Consider the following 20,100-nt stretch of genomic DNA (forward strand, 5'->3'; position numbering starts at 1 on the left):
AAGCGTTTACTATGGACTCCCAAGTAGAGGTTCTTTCTTTCTCAAGAGAGAAGAACTATTTTTGGAAAACGGTTTCAAGAGATAAAGAAAACAAAGAGGGAAACACCTTCTTGTCAATACCCTTAATGCTCATTATTGTTTCGAAAGCTCTTAGGTAAAAGTAAGGGTTGTTAGTCGCTTTGAATTTCGGGATGTCGTTGTCATTGAACTTCTGCGGAAGAAGATCCTTGTCCACCAAGACCCCTTGTGAGCTAATTCCTTGAAACTTGTAGTCACTAGACAACTTGCTCAAACTTTCTTGCATGAGGTCCATTTGTTGTTGCTTTACAGGATCATCGATTTTGAGGGTTAAAACCTTTAACGCCTCAGTCATAGTAATCAATTGGTTCCAGAGCTCATTAACTTCCTCTTGAGTTGCCATTATCTTCTTAGCTTTCCTTTTTCGAGCGATTGGTTTGTCGAAAAGCTGAACTTGAATAAAAAGATTGTCTTTGATCAAATGCCCTTCCTTTTTTGACCACGCGCTGTAAATTAAACCATTTTTGTTTTAATGACTTGACTCAAATTGACTTTGACTTTACGAGTTTTGAAAAAGAAAAAAGCAAAAATAGGGTGCATATTAGGGTGCATAAGGTGTATATTTTTGGGAATCAAGTATAGGGTTCAATCAAGTGGTTTAAATTGGAGGATTAATACCCGACTTACTCCCCTTAAAAAAATGACGGAAAATACGCGCATACAAGGCTCTCTTAGACATGGTCAAAGTGTGCATTACACTACAAGAAAAAGGTGAATTAGCAACGGAATTTTGCGACTACCATAATAATTAGTTGCAAAAATAATTTTAGCGACTGAAAAAGACGAGTAGTCGCAAATTTTGCAACCGAATTTGCAGTAGTTGCTATGCGGTCGTTAATTAGCGACTGATTTTTGCGACTACTATAATAATCAGTTGCAAAAATTATTTTTGCGACAGAAAAAGACGAGTAGTCACAAAATTTGCAACCGAATTTATAATAGTTGCTATGCGGTCGCTAATCTACGACGCTCTTGTAATAATTTGCAACTAACACGGTAGTCGCTACTATTATTTTTAATATTTATTAAAAAGAAATAAAAAAAAAACCCTTAGTATAATAAAAAAAATAAAAAAACCCCTTATTCCTAAAAAAACGAAAAAAAAGGTTATTGCCGCCAAAAACACAAGAATTATCAATCAGTCTTATACTCTTATTCACCGTAAAAAACAAGAACTATCATACTCTTCCTAAAAAATATAAAAAAATAATTAAAAAAAAAATCCTTAATCATTTAAATTGTGAAACACAACAAAAAAAAGAAAAAAAAAAGAATTAATCACTCGATACTCGCAGAAGGGTTAATTTTAGAGAATCAACCCTCAGCCCCTCACCGTCGTTCTTCATCTTCCTTAGCTCCGCTGCGCCACCACGTCTCTTCCCAGGTAAGTTTAAATGCCTTCCACCCTTTCGCTTATTGTAATTTGTCGACTATGAATTTTAGGGTTATCATTGATTTTTTTGGTCCAATTATTGATTTTAATTTGGTTTCCATAGTCTAATTGAAGTCAATTAATTAAAAATCAATCAAAATTGATTGAGTATGCAAAAATACCTAATGATTTTCAATGTAAAAATCCCATTTCTAGTTATTTCGACCCCTTTTTTTAACTATTATTTGTAAAATATATACAAGTATCACTAGTAGAAAAAATGTTATTTGTAACTGGCGTATGTTATGCTAGTTACGAAAGCATCAATAGTAACCGACTAAGATAATGTCAGTTACAAATTTCATGACATTAGTAACTAGCGTAGTAAATGTCAGTTACTAATATGTGGTTTATCATTGTTTGAAGTTTTATGAGTAACTAACTAAATAAATGTTACTTACAAATATTTAGTCAAATAAACTTTGACTAAAAAGTTTGTAACTAGCTTACCAACGCCAGTTACAAATATTAAGTCAAAGAAACTTTGACCAAAGCGTTTGCAACTAGCTTACAAACGTTAGTTACAAAAAGCTCTTTGTTCAGAGACGCGTGAACATACCCAAAAATTCTCTATTGTTCAGAGACAAGTGAACATCACAACAGCAAGATGGCGTTCCCTAACTTGTGGAAAGTTATCACAATCGCAAATTCAACACAAATCGGTTACCTCTAGAGTTTTTTTTAGATATTAGTATTACTTTAACCTCAAATTAATCTATTCATAAAGAGAAATATATCCCACGCTTCTTTCAATATATATATATATATATATATATATATATATATATATATATATATATATATATTCACTTTCCCCTCATTTACTCTGAAAGAACCGTCAATCTTTGCACCGCCGAAACCACCACCGCGCCCACTGACGTACGCCGAAACCATCGGCACACCAGCACACCGCCGCACCAACCGGAGCACCACTGCACTACTGTACCGTTGCGCCACCACTGACTAACTAGGTGAGTTTTGAATTATTCCTTTTTTCTAGGAATTTGATATCGAGTTTGTTAATATAATTGCAGTATATATTTATTATTCGAATTAAACAAAAAATTGTAGTTATAATTCAATCATATATTCATCGAATTTCAGTATTTTGATTCGAAATTAGGTAGATTAAAAGAAACTTCAAAGTTATAATTTTAGGGCAAATTATTCAATCGATTTTTTTAGGCTATTAACTCTATCGAATTTCAGCAATTGAATCAAATTACACTTGATTTATTTGAATTACATTTATTTTATTATCAATCAAAATGATTTTCACCAAATTAATCTTATTGTGTTATTGGATGTTTTTGGTATAAGCCTGGAGGCTGCTACTGGAGGCTGCTAATGTATTGAGTATCATTCTGTTTTTGGTGTCTCTAAGTATTGAAATATGACTGTATTTTAATTACATGTCTTCTTTCTCGTTTCGCAAAAATTTTCTATGTTCCTCATATGGACAATCTTGTAAACATATACAAATATATGGACCCTCGAGCAAAGATGCAGGTAGCGAAGCATCAGGGGTTGTATGAGGGTTCTTTTTTCATATTATTGTATCGTTGATGTGTGATTATTTTTTTGGTTGACGATATATGCTCATAAAATTGTTCTTAAAATGAAATAGTTTGGAGTTTATTTTATTTTGGACGCTTGCCATTTTGGCATATACAATGTAGGACAAAAAACTAAGACTGCCTGGTGAGGAGCATTAGAATTAAGGTTTACTAGATTTATTGTTTAGTCATATGTTTGGAATCTTTGGTTGAATACTTGGTGGCAACTTCCCCAATTTATAAGATTTTTGCCGAAAAGAAAAGAATTTACTGGGAATCTTTATCCTACCTTCTTCTATTGTCTTTACTTTTATGTATCCTTTTGTATGAACTGAGTTTTACCTTATTTAAGTCACGTTTCTCTTGTTCAGAACTACTCTTTTGTTTAATTAGTTCTTTTTTTTACTTTCATGGCTTAATTGAATTATTGGTCCCTTAATTGAGCTGCTCATAAACTTTGTGCGAGTGGCATCATTATCCGATGGTTGTTGTGTCATATAAAGTTATATTTTTTTCTCGTAGTAGTGTTAAATTGATGATATGATGTAGAATTTAAGGCATGAATTGAATAAGTAGTCACTTGATTCTAAATTGACTCCCTGACTTAATTACTTGCCTTATTGAGTAACTTTCTGTTATGCTCTTGTTTTTTTTTTATCACTTGTTTAACTGTTTTGCTAGTTAATAAGCCCATGATTTTATCATTAGTATAAATAAATTTCTAATTTCATTCAAGGGCTAGAGAATTGATACAATAATAAAATAAAAAAATTGTTAGTGAATTATATTCAAGTGTTTGGAGTTGGCATTCAAACCTTTAATGTTTTATTCAAGATTGAATTAGGATAATTTCTGGATTGCTTAGATTAGAAGTAATGTGTGGAACTTAAAATCCAGATCCAATCACATCATCAAGTGTGAGAGTTTGATTAATTTTCTATCAGGAGTGATATCATAATGCTAGTCATCGTATGGTAGTCTTTTGGGAGTATTATATCTATCTTTTGAATGTCGTTCTTTCAATTATTTCATTACTATAATTTGTAAATTCTCATTTTCAGGATGTGAAATGTCAAATTGATCTCAAGAGGCTAATTGATCTTGATCGAGCTGGTGCATGACTTCTAGTAAGTTTCTGATTAGCTCTGATTTTTCGTGTACTTGAAAATAAATTAATTTTCTTTTGTGTATGTTATTTGGTCGGTTAGTGATTAAATAATTGTTGATATTTATCAAGTTTATGTTGATTTATTATTTTGTTTATATGCGTTATTTTCTATGTTTGTAACTTGCATTATTGTTGAATGATTTTTTATATTATTGGGATTGATATAGACCCACTTGAACTTGCAATTTGCGGCCACAATTTCTAGTTATTGTGTTGGTTGATTTCCTTATAGTTTATCATGGCCTGAGTATTAGATTCTTATAATCAAATTGTTTAGGTATTTGTATTCTTAGCTTTAGTTCATGATTTAACAGTCATTACATACAAAAGTTTACTAATGATATGGCAATCAAGAAGTTGGTCATAAAACTTTTATGTTCAGGGTATTCTTTTAATTGTTTTTAGTAAGTACTAATGAAATAAATAGGCAAATAATTTATAAGCCCTTTTGAAAAATTATCCATCTTGTATCATGAAATAAAATCTGCTTTGATACATATTATAGATAGAATCGTTGAGTAATATAAAGTTTATAAACCTTTTCCCCGTCAAGTCAAAGCTCTATGAGGGTTTAAAGCAGCACATAGGGATTTAAATATTAAAGAGAAGGATTCATGAGATGATACAGTATAAACCTTCAAAAGTTTTAACCTTGTAAATTACCATGAAATTCAAATCTTATATCCTTGGAAATGCTTTAAGAGTCGTAAAATCTGAGTTGACAATAGTTGAAATCTCCCATAAAACTATAGAAGCACAAATACAAAACCTCACTATGCACTCAACCAAAGGAAGATGTAATTACAACACAATGCAGTCAACAAAAAGATGAATATTGGTTCCTAATAGCTCAAAAGTATTTATTAATCTCAATGAAATTCCCCCTAAGGATTGCAAATCAAAAAAGGTGAGTGAATAACATGAAAGTGGAAATTTTTTTAGCCTAATAGCAAACTAGGTAGCAAATTGTGAGCACATACCCAATCTCATATTAATGAATAAGGTTACAAGGTTAGTACTGTAATTGGAGCCAAGAGGCAGAAGGTTTTGTCCTTGGGTTACTCAATTTGTTAGGACTTTTATTTGAATCTGACATCAACCATAAGAATAATAAAAGATAGTTAACAATTTGGTAATAATTCGGACATCAAATTAAAATTTGCAAAACGGAATGTAGGTGAAGAGCTTTACCAGCAAATTTAACCGACACATGACCAGAATCTCCAACTGCCTGAAAATAACAAATATGATACAAAATCAACAACAATCTAAGAAGAAAATGTGACATTGAAGGAATTCGTAATATTATGTCAAAAGTAAAGGAATTGATCACTTGAAAGAGAAAGAAATTTAACTGGAACAGATCCGAAGACAGATCCTCCTCCGGAGACGTTTTAATTGTCAATGGTAGTGTAATTGCCGGACATCATGCCTAGATAAAACAGTCTGAAGTTAGAGACAACAATCTGAAGTTGGGCTGCTTTATGTTAAATAAATCAGAAATAAAATTATTAATGTATAATATGCTATTTTGAGTTAAAATAATTTACTTGTTAATTATGTGCAGCGTACATATACTTGGAGACCTGAGTTCGATGCTAAGGCTAGGAGAGAATTTGACAAAAAAGCTGGGGACCGACTTAGGGGTACATTGAACCAAGTTTTCAAAATGGCTCTCCATAAGCAAGTTAGTTTCATGACAGACACTGTTCGAGCTGAATTCATAAATAAGAGTAAGCATCCTGATTTTGTGAAACGTTCTAACCAAGCAAGAGATAATCGGTTATCTGGCCAAACATTAGAGGAGAAGTTTGACCCTGGCCATCGCCAAGGTAGCGTATCTACTCCTCAAGTGGTTAAAAAAATGGTAAGTGTATGATTTTAGCAGCAAACTTATGATTTTTAATATAAGATTGAAGCAAGTAGAAACTTTTTAGCCACTAATATAGATGACTATAACTGGTCTTTATTACAATTGCTATGCAGTCTATGTCCCCCTATTTTTTGTTGTTTTATTTAAGTGCTAACAACTTCTTCTAATACAAGGCAAAGAAAAAGGATGAAATTTTACCAACTGCTGAAGTCTATGAGAGCACTCATTCTGTTTGTGTGGGCAATGATGAAGTTGAATTGATGGGTGACAAGTCTCAATAAGTCATGGTATGAGTATACTTCTATATTTTTCTAAGATTACAAAAAGATATATGGTAGTTAATGTTTGGAGATATAATGGATTGTTTATTTGTTTGTGTGATTGAGTTGGAGGATGAGAATGATTTGCCGGCATTAATCATATGATTAATGTGGTATGGCATAATGTGAATTGAAACAGGTTTATTTTGAAGCCATACCCTATAGGAAGGAATTCTTCAATTTACAAAGGAGACTCTGTCGAAATTTTTACTAATAACTACTTACATAAATTATTTTACTAATAACTGCTTGGACCCTCACTGCCATCAATACCATTTGCTTAGACCATCACCTAACTTTTCACTTTGTAACCAAACTCAGATGGTATCTAAATAAATCAGATGGTATCTAAAGGCAAGTTTTTACTGCTATGTACTGATCTGATGTCCAAAATGAAAGACTATAAGATAACAATTAAATTAAATTGTGTTTTAGAAGTCCAAACAAGTTTTTATCCCGGACGATGTCCCGAGTCATTGCTTGTATTTTTATTATAGTTGTTTTTTTTAAATGTATTTAGTTTATTTAAGTTTTAACATTTGAGATCATAGTTACTAATACATATCTTAATGCAGGGAGAATATATGGAAAAACTTGAGGAATATAAGAACAAAGGAATTGAGATAAACCCTGACAAAGTCTACTTGGAGGTTGTAGGTGGGCAAAAGAAAGGAAAAGTCTACGGTTTAGGGAGTGCTTCACATATGTATTTCAAGAGTGATCCTACTTCTCAATCTACTGCATCATCTTCCACACCTTCCATGATTTCTCAATTAAGTTCTCAAGTTGAATAACTAAAGAAGAAGGCGGAAGAAAACCATAACAAGGTAGAAGAAAGCCAAAAAATAGCGGCAGAGAGCTTAAAATGTGCTAAGGAATTCGTCGAAAATCATGAGATCGAAAAAGCTACATGGAAGAAGGAAAAATTAGCTATGCAAAAAATATTGCAGGAAATGGCATCACTTGTAAAACAAGTTTACCGTCCTTATAAGCCTCCTACGCCTGCAGTCACCCGCTCTCGTGATACAACTAAGTGATTTTTATTTTCTTGGTGGTAATTTTATGAACAACTAGTCTTTTACATTCTCATTAATTCTTGTTTGAAGTAGCTTTTTTTTATATGGGAGGTGACTTTTGGAACAATTAGTCATATGAGTTAAATATTGTTTTTTAATACATTGATACAAAATTGATTGATATTTTGGATATTTGAATAAAATTAACATTTTGGTTATTTGAATTTATGTGTGGGTACCTTTTTTGTTTTGTGATTAACATTGGTCGTCGCTTAATTATGGTCTAAAATATTGATAGTTAGTCGCAAATATTTAGCGACTGCAAATTTGGTTTAGAGACTAATTGGTTAGTTGCAAAATCATTAGTCTCAGTAGTCGCTAATCTGTCACAAATAATTAGTTTTGTAGTCGCAAAAATTTGGTCTCGTATGTAGTTGCTAATCCGTCGCAAAAAACATTAGTCTCAATAGTCGCAAATCCGTCACAATAAAACTAGTCTTCGTAGTCGCAAAAGTTTAGTCTCGTAGTCGCAAAAATTTGGTCTTGCAGTCGCTAATTCGTCGCAAAAGTAGTCTGAAAACATTGATCTCTGTAGTTGCTAATCCGTCGCAAATATATTACGACGGACAATAATTTAGTTGCTAAAATTTGAAAGTTAGTCGCTAAATTGTAGTTGCAAAGGCGTTGCAAATCTGTCGCTAAATTTGCGACTGTTAAAAAATTAGTCGCAAAAATGGATTTGCGACGAGGTCTTTGGAAACGAACCAAAGTAGTTGCAAATCCGTCGCAAATCCATTTTTGCAACGGATTTGCGACTACTTTGGCCGTCGCTAATTACCCTTTTTCTTGTAGTGTTAGTGGGTGCTTTATATGGTGAGTGCGAGTGACATGCTGTGACTTTTGTGTAAGACCATGGGACTTAGTGCCTAGAATCGATTAAGGACTTGACACGGTATTACTACCAGTAAAAATTAACCAAATTCATTAGCAAACTGTTCAAATAGACACAAGGTGATGACTCGAGCAATAAACCGAACTGTCGCCAAAACGACAGGATTGGCGCCTCTCTTTGTAGTGTAGCGCCAGACGACACGGCTGTCGCCAGGCGCTACGCTCCACGGAGTGGCACTGCAGTTTAAATCTCGGCGCCATTACTGGAACATCAATTTGGAACTGCTTTCGGTATTATTACTCTATAGGGTATGCCTAAAGTCGTACTAAGTCAAATCTGATTAAATTATTAAACTTTAATTACTTAAATTAATTAATTAATTAGGCAAAGTTCTTTTAGTCATTAATCAGCTTATTTAGTCTTAACACAAGTCAAACAAATGGTTAGGAAAAACACATAGAATATGCACAACCAATAATGCACAAGTAGTCAAGTAGGCACGATATGATGCAATGAGTTTGCAACCTAACCATGGCTCTAGTTCTCTAAATTTCGGGATATGGGTTAGTCAAAGAGGGTCCATGGTTAATTGTCCAGATGCACCGCGCGGAAGCCTAACTATAAAGGGTTGGCGCGAGTAGATGGGACACCGCGAATTAAGAAAAACTCGCTTCCATGGTTTGGTGAATTCAACATTCTCGGATGTACCGTTTGTTGCACAGAGTGTTCAATCAGGTAAATGGAGTATGAATTCCCAGAGGGTTATGTACATATGTAGAACACATATGGGTTTCAGAAAAGTGAGAAAAACTCAATCAGGAAGTAGGATCGAGCAAATAGTGCTAAAAACTGGTAAAAATTAGAATGCATATCTCTGGCTCGGTATTGGAAGAACTTGGCGCCAGCAAACAAAGGCCAGCGCCACAATTTGGACTTGGCGCCTGACGACAGAGACTGTCGCCTGGAGTCAGAGTCAAATAAGTGGCGCTAGACTTTGTTTTCTGACGCTAGTTCCTACATGCCTCAGCAGCTTTCTGTGCTCGATAAAATTTTCCAGTTTCTCGCTGCATTATTTCGACTCTAGTTGTGAAAGATATTCCTCAAATTTCCTACGTGTAAAAATCCTATGTTTTAACTCATTACGGATGGTCTTTCCAATGAGATCTATTTTATGCATATGACAATAATTTTAATCAAAATTACGCACATGAAATACTTAGAACTTTTAGAGTCTCATACACTCATTGTAAATCATTGCCGAAATAAATTTCAGGAATTAAAATATAAATCCTCCCCAGTTGAGTCGCCAAAAATTGTAGGGAATATTTCAAGCATTACCCCTAGCTTGAACCCCACTGTGATCATACACTAAAGTATGGTGGCGTCCAAAGGGAAAGAAGATAGAGCAAAAGAGTCGCCAACAAGTTTTAGGAACTTGTAAACCGTTAACGAGGTGAAGGTTACACCCCTTAACGATCCAAGAGATCGTAAACTCCAATAGGTTTGGAACCATGACTGGTAGTTCGGGGATGAAGGTACAAATTTAACCTAAAAGAGATTGAACCTGCCCTAATAATAGGCCTCTACTTTATTCTGATCGTATTCATGTGCGCTTTCTGACTAACATACAATCACTAGGTTTACCCTAAACCTGTTTATCTATGTTGGTTGAATATTAATGCACAAATAAGTCTATTATTGGCGATCACTTGAATTATAATCAAACTAACCCTAAACAAGATTATTAATTATCTTATTAAGCGTCATTACAAGTACCAATTCCCTTTAATCATGCATAAAAGGTGTGATCAAGCAATAACAATATATATATCAAGCAACATAATGATCATAATAATAATCATAATCATGTTAAAGCATAATAATAGCAAGATCCTAGGCATGATACTAACAAGATTAATAACAAACCCTAGCATGTCACTAAACAATAAAAATCAAAGCTTTAACCCTAACATGATACTAACATGAATATTAGGAAGAGAATAGGAAGCATCGCAGGAAACACAATTGTCATATTTAATATTAGAAAGTATAGTTGTTACTATAAACATGATACTAGGAAGATTAAAACGCCCTAAGATGACACTAGGAATCATAATAACAAACTAAACATGATTTCTATATCATAATAACAATGTAAACCATTAAAGCACTTACTTGGATGCCTCATATCTCTTTCTAATAACAAAATACACACATTAGTAACTTCAAGGAAGTTAATAAAAAAATAAATTAAATTAAATAATTGAAATAGGGATTTGGGACCAAACCCTCAGAAATTAAAACCTTTCACGTCTAGGGCGAAGATAACTTCGAACTTGGCTAGGTGCTTCTAGGTCTTGTGAATGCGGAATTTTGTAGAGAAAGCTAGAGAGAGAGAAGAATTCTTAAAAGCTAGAGAGAATAAGAAAAATAATTGTTGTTAATGAGAATTGATGATTGAAAACGGAGGTTTTAGGAAGTTATTTATAGAGAAAATTAGCCAGATGGATAGAAAAGCAAATCAGAGTTTCGACGAGAAAAAAACAGGTTAGCGCCAGACGGTTGACATTAGCGCCAGGCGCTAATCCCTGTCGTCAGGCGCTAATCATTAATTTCACTCGTTTTCTTAATTTTGATAAAATTTAGCCGTACAGAGGGGCAAAATCGTATTTTCCTTAAAAACACTCTTTTATTCTGATTAAAACTCTAAAAAGTCAACCAAAGTCAATTTATCATTGCTAATTGAATTAGGAATGAAAAGAACCTTCTAGAAGAATCTAGGAGACTAAAATAAATTCTAACTGCATTAGGAATGATAAATCCAAATTAGGCCCTCCTCTAGATCATTGGGCCGCACATAAACATCAAACCGGGCCCAGTTTAGTAATTTGGTCATAACTTCCTCATTATTCATCGGAATTGGGCTTATAATATATCGTTGGAAAGCTCTTTTCAAACCCGACCCAAGCAAACTATTATTGGACCCTTTCCATGGACCAAACCAAACTGGATTGACTGTTTTCTTAAAAGAGGTTTTCAAAAACAGAGAGAAAGAAAAGAATTAAAACTATCCGCAACACTAGACTTTCCACACTTTCACCTCATTCGATTATGATACGACGTGAAAGGTACTCATCACTGGGTTTGGTTTTGGGGAGACACAAATGGGTGTCTACAATGGCTTTCATGTGTTTAGGCAAAGCAGAAACATAAATGCAATGCTTTGCTTGATAATGCTGTTTGGATATTTGATATTTTAGCCACATTCTAGTGCAACGACCACTCAAGACAGATGATGCAGAAAACTTTTGGAGGCAGCAACAAATGGAATCACAAACTGCCATGATAATTCAGTTTAGGGCCTACACCTATGTTAGAAGATCACCTTAAAATCAAAGTTATGTAATACTGACTTTTGTAGTTCCTGTGTTTTTTTTTGTGACATGAAGTTACACTACTTCTTTATTGGCCTCTTTATTTTGCTAATAGTGACTGACTCGTGTATATTGTGGCCTCTTGGTTTGAATGATTAATTGTTGTCAGTAACTTTGTGTAAATATTGGTCTATGAATCCGTTTGCTTGTGTGATATTAGCCTCTTAAGCGCATGCGCTACTGGTGGGTGTGAATCCATTTGCTTGTGCCTTATATGTTTTTATAAGGTTATGTTTGCATTTTTTTTTATTAGATCTTGAATTTCAGTAAGGCTTTAGTTGGTCGTTCATATTAGACCGACCCATTATAATCCTTCCAAAATACCCCAATCTTGTTTTACTAACATTCATATCATTATTTATGTTTAACTCATGGATATTATTTTGTGTCATATTTCCTATACTTGAGCATTTATGTTTTACTTTTGGATTTCTATATAAATTAATTTTATTTTTTCAAAGCTACAGTTTTCCTATAGGGTTTGGCACTTAAATATTTCCGTGTTATTTTGTGATTTGTTGTGTAAATGTAATTCATTTTTTAAAGCTACCATTTTCCTATAGGTTTTGGCACTTATATATTTTTGTGTTACTTTTTTATTTGTTGGGTCAATGTATTTCATTTTGTAAAGCTACCGTTTTCCTGTAGTTTGGCACCTAAATATTTGCGTATTACTTTTTGATATGTTGTGTAATATTTATTTTTATTCTAATCTACCGTTTACATATAGTTAGACACATGAATATTTAATTTACGTTTGACTTATGGATTTGTTACGTTATATTATTTTTGTTTTTTTTAACACTACCGTTTTAATATCGTTAAGCACTTAAATGATTGTGTACCTGTTTACCAAGACTATGTGGTTATTACAATATGGACTATAAAGGAATTTAGCCACATCTATCCATATTATACTTCTACAAACATAAAATAAAACATTCATTACTTCATAGTTATATTACATAACGCCTACTATGGCTCTCACTATGCCATTCACTATTTAATCCTTACAATTCATAAAGCCTACTATGGCTTACTGACATTAATTAGTTGGACAACATACTTATATTACACCATAATAAGAGTCTTACTAGACCAAAGAAAGATTAACTAGGCTACAATAAATCCTACAAAAGGTAGTTGAAGTACAATTAGCCAAAGGATCTTCAAACTTAAATTTACTTAATGAACTACAACACATGATTAAAGAGAAAAACCATCCACCTTGTCACTGAATTTACGAGACCATAACACTTCTAATGACTATAACAAGGAAAAAAACAAAACCCATGATGCCGCACTAATAGTTAGTCAAAACGAACACCTCCTCATCGTTCTTACAATGTTGATAACATTAGGATAGTCGGGTGTGGTTATTAGCTGGAATGCATCAGCGTATGAGGCGATATGCATGTGGAGAAGCCACATATCTAGTTTAAATGGTTCGACTTCCTCTATGTGAAATATCGGTGTAGGATCTATTACCGCCATTGCTGGAAATAGTTCTCTATGCTTAGCCGGGCCACTAAATGGATACGCTCCTAAGGCCCACCTGAAAAATTGTTTGAACTCTGTCCTAAACGGATACCATTCATTTATACTCGGTAGGTAGGCTGGTAAAAGGTTACCATCACTACTAATCTTGAGCATTTAAAAATTATGGTGGTTCAAGTTTGTTGTGCTTGGATCAAGTGATCAAGTATGAGATTACCAAGCATCTCAACAGATACATCGGTGAGGACAACATGACCACCAACCTTGCTCTGATAGAAAAAATCAAACGAGGTAAACTAACACCCACACACTAAACCTTTGGGATGGGCAACAAACATCAGAATTGGACTTCCATCCGATCTATGCGCACGTCTCACCATAAGGATATGGATTTAATTAAGTTATGGATTTTGAAAATTTAAGTTGAATGTGTATGTTTGTTCATGAAGGGGGTCATTTCTTTTACTTGGACAATTGCTTTATGTAGCAATATTATTAGATAAACGGACAGAAGACAGCAGCTGGTATGCATTCGAATACGTATACATATAGTACATGTAGGCGTATACAATTTATGAAATAAAAAGGGATGCATAAAGTATAAGGTAAAGGAAAATATGACATTTTTCTAATCGGGCTACTATGTGGCCATAATTTTAGTACAGTAAATAAAAGCAACTACTCTAATAGCTTGAAGGAGTAGGTGGGCCATTACCTACAACATAGCTAATAGCTATTGTCAAAAATCAATCGTAAAAAATATTCGTATCCATCTTCGTCAGTGTCTAAGCCTTCAAGAAAATATCTGCCATCGGATATGGGCAAACCTATTCCACCCTCAATGGAATACCGTGGCTGGAGTATGATATTAATTAAATGGTAATGTTAATCACAATAATAATAAAATTCTTCACCAAGGGAATTAAAATAAAAGGAAAAATAAAATAACCCATGCCAAGATGTACAAGTATGGACACTAAAATAATTTTTTTTTTAAAAAATTAAAAAACATCTACACACTTCCATTTTATAATCCGTATTTTAATCACAATCATATGATTTAACAACTTTTTTGTAAATGAGTATGTCAAAATACCTACATAAATATTAAATAAGTGTGGTAAGTGTGCGGTTAATGGGGCGTAATAGGTGCGATGATAATGCTAATTAAGGAAAACATAAATGATCACAAATATTGGTTGACAAGTAATTATAATTTTGCTCACAATGGGTTACTTACGCTAATGCTAATTGAGACTAGATTATCGGATAATGTATCCTGACTCTTGGTGAAGTATGGTTGGACAATGGTATCCCAAGACAAAAGCACACCATCGAGGCTAGTTTTGGCACCCACATATTTGACCCCGTACACCTTACCCAATTCCTTCCGAACGTAGCACAATATTGCCTTACTAACTCTGGCCTCGGTCATTAGCACAACCGTGGGGCTATACCGTTCATAAATTTGTTTGAAATTTTCACGAAATGAGGTGTGGGACTTTAGACACTATAAGAAAAATTGCATGAATCACATTCATAAGCATCTAAATATCAAGATCAATGCATAACACACAAAGAACGATTAATAATAACTTTGAAGCGTGAATCCACTAGCAATCGAGCAAGAACAAACGGGAGACAAAGAACCCCAAACGTGAGTCCTTTACTTGGTCCACGGGCACATATTAAACCTTCACTAATGCTAGTTAGTTGCAATTGAACCCTTCAATTGACCTTCTACGGAGAAGAGAGGACAACGAACTAACCACGAACCACCAAACGCGCCACCTAGGTTGGCCGACCGTACGGACGAAGGGAGGAGAGAGAGAGAGAGTTGTGAGTGATAGAGAGAATTAGGGTTTTTGGGACTTGGTTGCTTGAGTTACAATTAACTGACTTGTAAATTATGACTTAATCAACTTGTTGTCATGGAATTTATTTATAGATCATATCTAAAATAAGAGTCCCTATCAAGCCCAAAATCCTAACTCTAATCTAACTACTATAGCCCAACTCCAATCATGATTGTTATATCCTTATAAAGCCCATTAATGGGCCTCTAACTTGTTTAACCCAATACCCTTTTTATGTTACCTCATAGGATCCATTCTATTGGGCTTTGGACTATTTTACTAGCCGAAAGATCATTTATCATATCTAGCAACAGACAATGACGACCTAAAAGAATGAACTTATTATCTCCATAATAGTGATCCTTAATATATCTAGTAATTGCACTTACCGAAGACATAATTCCTTCAATCTCCCACTTTTTTGAGACAAGTGCGCAATATTCAAATTCCTTAAGTCAATGTGCGTCGATTTGATGATATGATTGCATATCATATTAATCTACAAATCTTTTCTTGAAATTTGAGTTATAATTACAAAACAAATGATTACAATATAATCCATTTTAGCATGGCCATGGATTTTCTGAATTCTCCCTCTTTAAAGGGCCAAGTCACATTCCTATTAAATATGTAGACTCAATCCAATCTTGTGAATCAAAAGCTCCCTCTCAAATTTTGAAGTAACTAGGAAATACCCTTTATAATATCTAGTTACGAGTAAACGTTTGAATGTACCACAGTTAAATCAATCATTGAATGGAATCCATGTTTTACTCGTGTAAAAGGAATCCACTAATATAATCGGAAGCTCTATACTTGAACTTAAAAGTAGGTCTATAGTTCGATCATGCATCATTCATGCATATCCATGTGATTGACCGAGCATCATCACTATGCCCCTATAGCCCATGAAACTGTGTTATCCAATCAATCTTACATGCTAGTCCTTGTATTGGAATCATTTATGTCCAATTTAATGATTTCGAACTAGGAACTTATATAATATATGGATTTTGTTCACCTATGGGGTTTCATTAACCAAGCCCATCAATCCACATTTATTTTGGACATTTTATTTAACATTAAAACCATAGTTAAATAAGAGAAATAATAAATTTTTGATTAAACATAATTTTGCAAATGAATGTATTACTTATGTAATAAAGTTTTCTAAAAATAAATACAACTTAAATTACATCATCAACCTCAATCAAGTTGCACTAGCATGAGTCTCATGCTTAGGCAATGGAAAGGGTTTAGTAAGTGGATCAATGATTTTCTCATCCGTATGAACTTTGCACATCATGACATCTCCTCTTCCAACAATCTCTCAAATGAGGTGATTATTCCTCTCTACATGTTTGGATTTGAAGTGTGACAGTAGACACCTAAAAATGTCTCCCCAAAACCAAATCCTATGATGAAGAACCTTTCACCGCCATTATTGGTCGGGTTGAGTATATAATCTTTGGAGTGATAAAATCCATATTCAATCCCAATACATTTCATAAACAACCCAATTACTAGCCCATTTCCCTAAACCATAACTTATTTTCCTCTTTTTGAGCCTTTAAACCCAAAATAATTCATTTTGTGTCCTTTAAAATCATTCATTTCGTGTCCTTTTTATAAAAACGTTTATTCCAGTTTATTTTGGTCCATAATCTGGTTCCAATGATTGAATAGTTTGTTGGGGCTTGAAAAGAGATTTACAACAATATATTATAAGCCAAAATCTGAGTTATACCGAATAAGTTATGGCCCAAATATAAAACTGAGCCTAAACCAAACATAAGCCCACCTTACCTACGACCCAATGATCATGTGGAGGGTCCAAAAGATTTAATCTCATTCCTAAACCAATACAGATTAATTTTAAGCTTATATAAGTTTCTAAAATATCTTAATTATCCTTTTTGAAAAGATAAGATTAAAGAGTTTGAAATTGAATATAACTTTTCTTTTTAAAAGTCGTAATTCTATTCAAATTGAAAGACGTTCAAAGCTAGTGAGATATTATTTTCGCGCCTCCTACTTTCTATCAAAATATTATACTATTGGATAGAACGTGAAATTATCTTTCCAATGATATATTATAATATCAATCCGGAGCTATAACGAAAAAGATATGAATGAAATACCAAACTCTTTCCAATACTGACATCGTCCAACTATTTCGGCCATATCTTTTATTTTACAAAAATTTTTGATCTAATTTCAATTGGGTTAAAAATTATACTTTAACAACTTTCTAACAACATATTATTTATCGTATTCCAGTTATTGGATAAAAAGATATGATAAAAACAAAAACCGCAAAAACTGTTGTCTATCGCAAGAGTTTTATTAGATTCAAATTCTTATCTTTCCTTAATTCTTCGACCCTTATTTTTACATTATAAATAGAGGTAATATCACCGCTTTTTCAATCATCAACAAGCTTGATCACAAAATAATTCTCTTCTCCCTCTTTAGCCTAAATACTAGCCACCCTATTCTCTCAAAATACTTTCCCTAAGCACTCCAAGGAGTCCATACAATACCCGAAGTTCTATACTTAAACCAAGGCGTGAAAGGTATAATTAATTTAGGGTTTGGACCAAATCATATCTACTCTTTATTTAATTTAATTTAATTTCAATTTGATTTATATTTTAATTGAAGTTACTAACAATTTATTCATGATGTAGCAATTCAAGGAAACGCAGAAAGTGATTAATTAATCACTTAATTACTCATATTTTTATTCTTATTGCTAGTATCATGATTAGGTTAATTTATATTTTATTTGAATAACAATTTATTGTTTAATTGCTTCCAATATTAATGTTAATTCTATTATTGTTATTATGATCACTATATTGCATTTTAAAGGAAATATGTAATTGAAAATCACGCCTAATAAGATAATTTGGACAACCGGTTTAGGTTCCTTTTTTAATCTTTTTGTTTAATCAAGTGATCACAAATATTTTAGAATAATTTATTGAATTAATATTAAACCAATTTAGCATAAAAATAGTTTGGATCAAATTAAGTCTTTGTTTTCATGCCTTTGAGATCGCAGGAATCACTTTTCACTACAAGAATCGAGTAGAGGCCAATACGGGCGAATGTGACTCCATGACTCACTTTGTACCATCATCGCTGATCCTCCTTTCGTGGTTCCGAACCATATGGAGTTAGTAATCTTGTGGATTATGAATGGGGTGTAACCTTCACGGTGAAAGGCATGGTGTCCTTCGAACAAGTGTACTATTTTGTTAGTGGGTTTAGAATTATTAGAAAGCTAATATATTCAGTAAGGTCAAGTGATCGGAATGCCTGGGTGGAGGCCACTTCCGATCAGTAATATTAATGCATAATTAATATTACAGCTTAATCTTGACTGAACCCTTTGGGTAACACCCAAGCAACTAACGAACTAAAGCGACTAATTAATTATGAATTAATTAATAAGTCAACCGATTAATTAATATTTAGACGTCGGGAATTCAAGCTTTGATCGTCGAAACTGAACGTCGGAAGTCGAGTCGAAAAATAGGAAAAGATGAGACATGAAAATAATAATAAATCAACAAAGACCAAAATACCCCTAGCATCGGAATGCCCCGAGCAAACCGAGTGCTAGGGGCATATGGTCTAGCATGTGCACCAAGCCGAGCCTAGGCTGGCTGGTGCGTACTAGCGCACCAATGCTAGCATCACAAGGCTAGCCGCGCCTATGCTGGGCCAAGGCGCGCGAGGAGCAATAGCCCGCATCTTTGGTGCGTGGCTCGCTGGCTGAGAGCACGAGGAGCCTGCACAAGCTGCTGGGCTTGCTGGCTAGCAACGCTAGCACGCTTGTGCTGGGTCTGCTGGGCAGCCGCGCAAGGCAGCCCACCTTGGGTGCCTTGGTGCCCAAGTGTGGGTGCTATGTGGCGCGATTTTAGTGGAGGTTGGAAGTGTGTGTTGGCCGGTTTTTGGAGAGGGAGTGGAGAGCAAGTTTGGTCCCCCCTCCTCCAAATGGTCCTCACCTAACCTCTCTCATGAGCTTGCCACTTGTTGATAGTTTGATTATTAATTTTATTTTAGCTTTAAAATAAAATGGAAAAATCAAATTCTCCCACATTTATGGGAGAGCTTTTCACTCTCTTACTTTCCCTATAAATACCCAAGTTGGGGTATTGGGAAAATCACTTGAGTGAGAGTTGAAAAAGGCATCACCATTGTGAAAACCTTTGAACTCATTAATCACTCGGGTTTTTGGTCGGGCCTTGCTAACTCCAAGGCATTGGACCATTTTCGGTGCTTAGGTTGCGGGTGAACTTTCGTTGGAGGCTCTCGTGTTAGCGGAGCTAAAGCTTTCAAGTAAGAGCCCGTTCCGTTTGGGCGAAGCACGCTTCTAAGGTAATTATCTTGTCTTAATCTTGTGATTAATTGATTTATGCTTTATGGTTTTATTAATTGCGAGTGGTTCTTTGGGTTGGGGCCGTTTCTGCGGTAAGTTGAACTTACCAAACCCCAACACACGGGTCAATAGTTGTTGCCTATCATTATCCCTTAATCGTGGTTGCCTTTTATAATCTGTGAACGGTTCACAAGTTCCTTAAAAACTTGTTGGCGGCTCCCTAATTTATTTGTCCCTAATTGCATATGTCTATTCCCACTTCTCATGAGTGCCAAGCATATTCACACATGCTTTAACGTAGGCACACATCGAACGGCGCCTTCAATTTGGCAACTCCACTAGGGACGATTCTTGGTTATTTATTAATTTGAGTGATCAATATTTAATTGAGATGAGTGGATGAGACTTGAAAGATTCTTGAATTGTAATCCTGCGATTTAATTGGCATTGTCACATATGCATATGCATTTTAGTTTTCCTTTTTTGCCACAATAGTACGTGTTCTATGTATGTGGCTAGCCTGAAGGATTTAAGCCTTGTCAACCCGAAAATGCTCATGGCAATAAGGGTTCATCCGAGGTTTTAAAT

The 20,100-nt window shown here is 34.2% G+C and overlaps 1 protein-coding gene across 1 annotated transcript; it reads left to right on the plus strand.

Annotated features, from left to right (window-relative positions):
• The first annotated feature begins 1,347 nt into the window (after positions 1–1,347).
• Positions 1,348–7,667, plus strand: LOC145568717 (uncharacterized). Its single transcript, XM_081628163.1, has 4 exons — positions 1,348–1,462; positions 5,802–6,101; positions 6,281–6,394; positions 7,003–7,667. The coding sequence occupies exons 2-3, from the start codon at positions 5,904–5,906 to the stop codon at positions 6,386–6,388; spliced, it is 306 nt and encodes a 101-aa protein (XP_081484289.1). The 5' UTR covers positions 1,348–1,462; positions 5,802–5,903; the 3' UTR covers positions 6,389–6,394; positions 7,003–7,667.
• The last annotated feature ends 12,433 nt before the right edge of the window (positions 7,668–20,100 follow it).

This window comes from Chenopodium album, chromosome 1, assembly GCF_948465745.1.
Source record: "Chenopodium album chromosome 1, dcCheAlbu1.1, whole genome shotgun sequence".
NCBI lineage: Eukaryota > Viridiplantae > Streptophyta > Magnoliopsida > Caryophyllales > Amaranthaceae > Chenopodium > Chenopodium album.